Here is a 2,122-nt window from a genome sequence, read left to right as displayed (position 1 = left end):
AACGAAAACGCACACACGCACACACACACACACTTTTTTATTTATTTATATTTTCGAAAAATGGCGAAAAAATTTTTATTTATTAATTTATTTATTTATCGCACTTTTTTAGGAGGTCGAATTCTCGAATTTTCCAAATTTTCCTATAAATCCTCATATCTCGCCACCGAATAAACGGCCGCGCACGCACACTCACTCACTTATAACGTCGTAAATTAGTGTGAAAAACTTTCGGGATGAATGATTATTTGTAACATTATTTAAATAATAATAATGATAATGTACACGATATATATTTTTTAACTACGTTGTTAATTGTGACGTAGTCAGAGAGAGAAATCGGATTATCATTTTTGCTTAAATATAACTTAATCGATCAATCAATCAATCAATCAATCGAAAACAAAAAAATTCGAAATGTTTTTTTTTATTTATTTACTTATTTAACTTATGCACATAATTATTATTATTATTATTACTAATTAATTGATCCGAGCCGAAATATTATTATTAGTAAATACACGGAAAATTCGCGCACAAAAAAAACAAAAAAGGAAAAAATTTTCTACTTATCGACACACGCACGTATGAACACACACACGCGCACAAACGCACGTCAGTTTTTAATTTTTTTAAATTTTTATTTAATGATAATAATAATAATAATAATAAAATTTTGACGCGATTTGATAACCGACGATATATTTTTTCGTTCGTTCAACCGTTCACCTTTTCATTTCGCGTAATAAATAAATATTATTATTAATATTGTTGTTCGTTGTTCGAGTTTAAACAAAAAAAAAAAACCGTTAAAAAATTTTTTTTTATTAATAAATATTATTATTATCAATAAATAAATATATATGTATGTATGTATATATCTCGAACGAAACTCGCAAGTTTTGAAGTCGAATCAAGACTGAATTATAACGACGCCAGAGGGAAAGAACATTAAACTAGTCCCGCCCCCAGCAATATAAAAAAAGAGGGAGTATTTAAGAGATTTGCGAGTGGGAGAAGGATAGGTATATACATACATAGATATACATACGACGCACGTATAAGTACGAATCCGGTACGATCGTATTCTTTTTACGGGCGTATATATATATATATATATATATATATATATATATATATATATATATATATATACTCGAAACTCATGTTTTAATAAGTATATCACATACTTGATAAATTTCAGTAGTAGCTACTACATCTTGTCGATGGGAAAAAAAAAAAAAAAATTGGTGGTTGTTGTTGTTGTTGTTGAAAGGAAACGAAAAATGATTTTTCTTTTTTTTTTTTTTTAATTGAGATGTATTTAATTATCGATTATTTTTTTGTTATTGATTACGATTTGCGTTTGGTAGATTATTTTGTTGTATGTAAGATTGTTTGTTTGTTTGTTTGTTTGGGTTAGTATCGAGTAAGGTTGTTGTATTTAACCGTCAGTCGGAACCTTTGAGAGAAAGTACGAGTGATTTTTTTATGAAAAACTACTCGAACGAGTCACGATCCTTAAAGGTGTTAATGCCAGTTAAACTCTGCAAACTTTCGATTCCATTAACCCATATGAAATCGTTTAGTATTATTATTATTATTTGTTAAGGGAAAACTCGCAACACGCACTCCCGCACATTTTGATCCATTCATAACGTTTAATTTAATACGTAAAATGATTTGAAATGAATGAAAAACTGCCAATATTAGATTTTCGGGTGATTTGAATCGGGATCTTTCTCCCTCTCCTCCCTTCTCCCCTACGACATATTATTAATGGCGTTCGAATTTTCGGTTTACTTTTTTAAAAAAAAAAAAAAATTATGAATGTTGAAACGCGATGAGAAGGGTTTAGGAAAATGAAACGTCACCATTAGAATTTTTTTTTTTTTTTAATTAATATTAAATATACGAATGGGGGGGGGAAGAGGGGGAAATGCAAAAAAAAAGTATTTTTGGTGAGATAAAAATCACATTTACAAAAAAAAAAAAAAAAAAAAAAAAAAAGTTCTCAAGATTTTTTTATACGATATAAGAAGAATCGAGAATACATAAAAGATACATACAGACTCCCTCCCTCCCTCTCTCTCTCTCTCTCTCTCTCTCTCTCTCTCTCTCT

The 2,122-nt window shown here is 28.9% G+C and overlaps 1 protein-coding gene across 1 annotated transcript in view; it reads right to left on the bottom strand.

Annotated features, from left to right (window-relative positions):
• Phum_PHUM549810 (transcription factor AP-2 beta, putative) overlaps positions 1-257 on the bottom strand; it is a gene marked incomplete at both ends in the record, with an annotated part of 27,728 nt that extends 27,471 nt beyond the window's left edge. The window contains one exon of the mRNA XM_002431774.1: positions 230-257. Within this exon, the coding sequence (XP_002431819.1) occupies positions 230-257 (28 nt within the window). The remainder of the gene's footprint in view (positions 1-229) is intronic.
• Positions 258-2,122: the final 1,865 nt, after the last annotated feature.

The sequence above is a fragment of the Pediculus humanus genome, genomic scaffold (assembly GCF_000006295.1).
Source record: "Pediculus humanus corporis 1103172108294 genomic scaffold, whole genome shotgun sequence".
Lineage (NCBI taxonomy): Eukaryota > Metazoa > Arthropoda > Insecta > Psocodea > Pediculidae > Pediculus > Pediculus humanus.
Note: the sequence above shows the minus strand (reverse complement) of the source record. Positions and strands in the feature narration are given on the sequence as shown.